At 60.0% G+C, this 1,163-nt stretch overlaps 1 protein-coding gene across 1 annotated transcript; it reads left to right on the top strand.

Annotated features, from left to right (window-relative positions):
* Positions 1-200: 200 nt before the first annotated feature.
* On the top strand, positions 201-1,001 carry MNEG_8177 (FAD dependent oxidoreductase; the record flags this gene model as incomplete). Its single annotated transcript, XM_014043350.1, has 3 exons — positions 201-260; positions 648-669; positions 922-1,001. The coding sequence occupies 3 exons, from the start codon at positions 201-203 to the stop codon at positions 999-1,001; spliced, it is 162 nt and encodes a 53-aa protein (XP_013898804.1).
* Positions 1,002-1,163: the final 162 nt, after the last annotated feature.

The following is a 1,163-nucleotide window of genomic DNA, read 5'->3' on the forward strand; positions in this document are numbered from 1 at the left end:
CCCCCAGAGATGCCGCTCTCAGCGCTTTAATGGGCTGAGCTGGGTGCCGGGCGCCAGCTGCGCTTTGGAGTCATTGGCGCCCCCCCCCCTCTCGTGCTTGGCCCTCCAACTTGCACTTGCAACAAGTGGCACCTCATTTGTTCTCGCGTCCGGTCCAGGTGCTGGACTCCACGGTCAGCGACCCCTTCATCAAGAACTGGATGAACCTGCTATGCTTCCTGCTGTCAGGCCTACCCGCAGACGGCACCATTGCGGCAGAGGTGGGTCGCAGGTTGGGGGCGCAAGGGGCGGAAGTTGAGGATTGTCGGGGCTGATTAGGGCGCCGCGTGGGGTGGCGGTGCAATTTGGGTGCTAGGGGTTGGCCGGGCAAGGGTTAACGAGGAACGGGTTTGAGTGCAGAAGGCAGGTGGATCTGAAGAGGTTGATGACGTGCGGTTTCAGGTGCTGAAGGCGGTCGGACTCCGAAGATCAGCTGAAAGTTGGAGGAGCAGCAGGGTGTCAGAAGGGCGGTTAGCAGATGTGGGCACCCTGCCACCACGTTTACGGCTCTTGCTGACACCATCCACATACAGCACCGCCTCCCACACTCTCCCCCCCCCCCCACGAAACCTGATGTGGCTGTAAAACCATTCGAATCTCCACGACAGGTGGCCTTCATGTTTAACGAGTGTGAGCAGTTGTGGCGCCACAACCGCGTGATTTCTGGTGTAATGACCTTCCCCGAGCCCGGTTGACTATGGGTTGACCCGCGTTTGACTGCCGCTTTCCTCGCTCCTGCCTGATCTCCTGCTCTTCCCACTTTTCAGTTTGTCTCTCTCGGCCGCCTTGCTTTTTCAGTTGATGCCGCCTTCACGTCGGGCAAAGCCTGGTCTCGCCCTAACCACAACGCAACACGCGAACACACCCACCACAAATCACCAGGGTATCGCCCAGAGTGCAAGCTGGACTTTCCCATTGGCGGCAGCCAGGCCATGGTGGCTGCATTGGTCAGGTTTGTGTAGTTGTAGGAGGGGCTTTGGGGTGAGGAGTGGAGTGAAACTGGGATTGAGAGGTTGCATGCGTGCGTGCGTGCGTGCGTGTGTGCGCGCGCGCGCGCGCGTGTGTGTGTGTGTGTGTGTGTGTGTGTGTGTGTGTGTGTGTGTGTGTGCGCGCGTGTGCGCGCG

Source organism: Monoraphidium neglectum, assembly GCF_000611645.1.
Source record: "Monoraphidium neglectum strain SAG 48.87 unplaced genomic scaffold scaffold01525, whole genome shotgun sequence".
NCBI lineage: Eukaryota > Viridiplantae > Chlorophyta > Chlorophyceae > Sphaeropleales > Selenastraceae > Monoraphidium > Monoraphidium neglectum.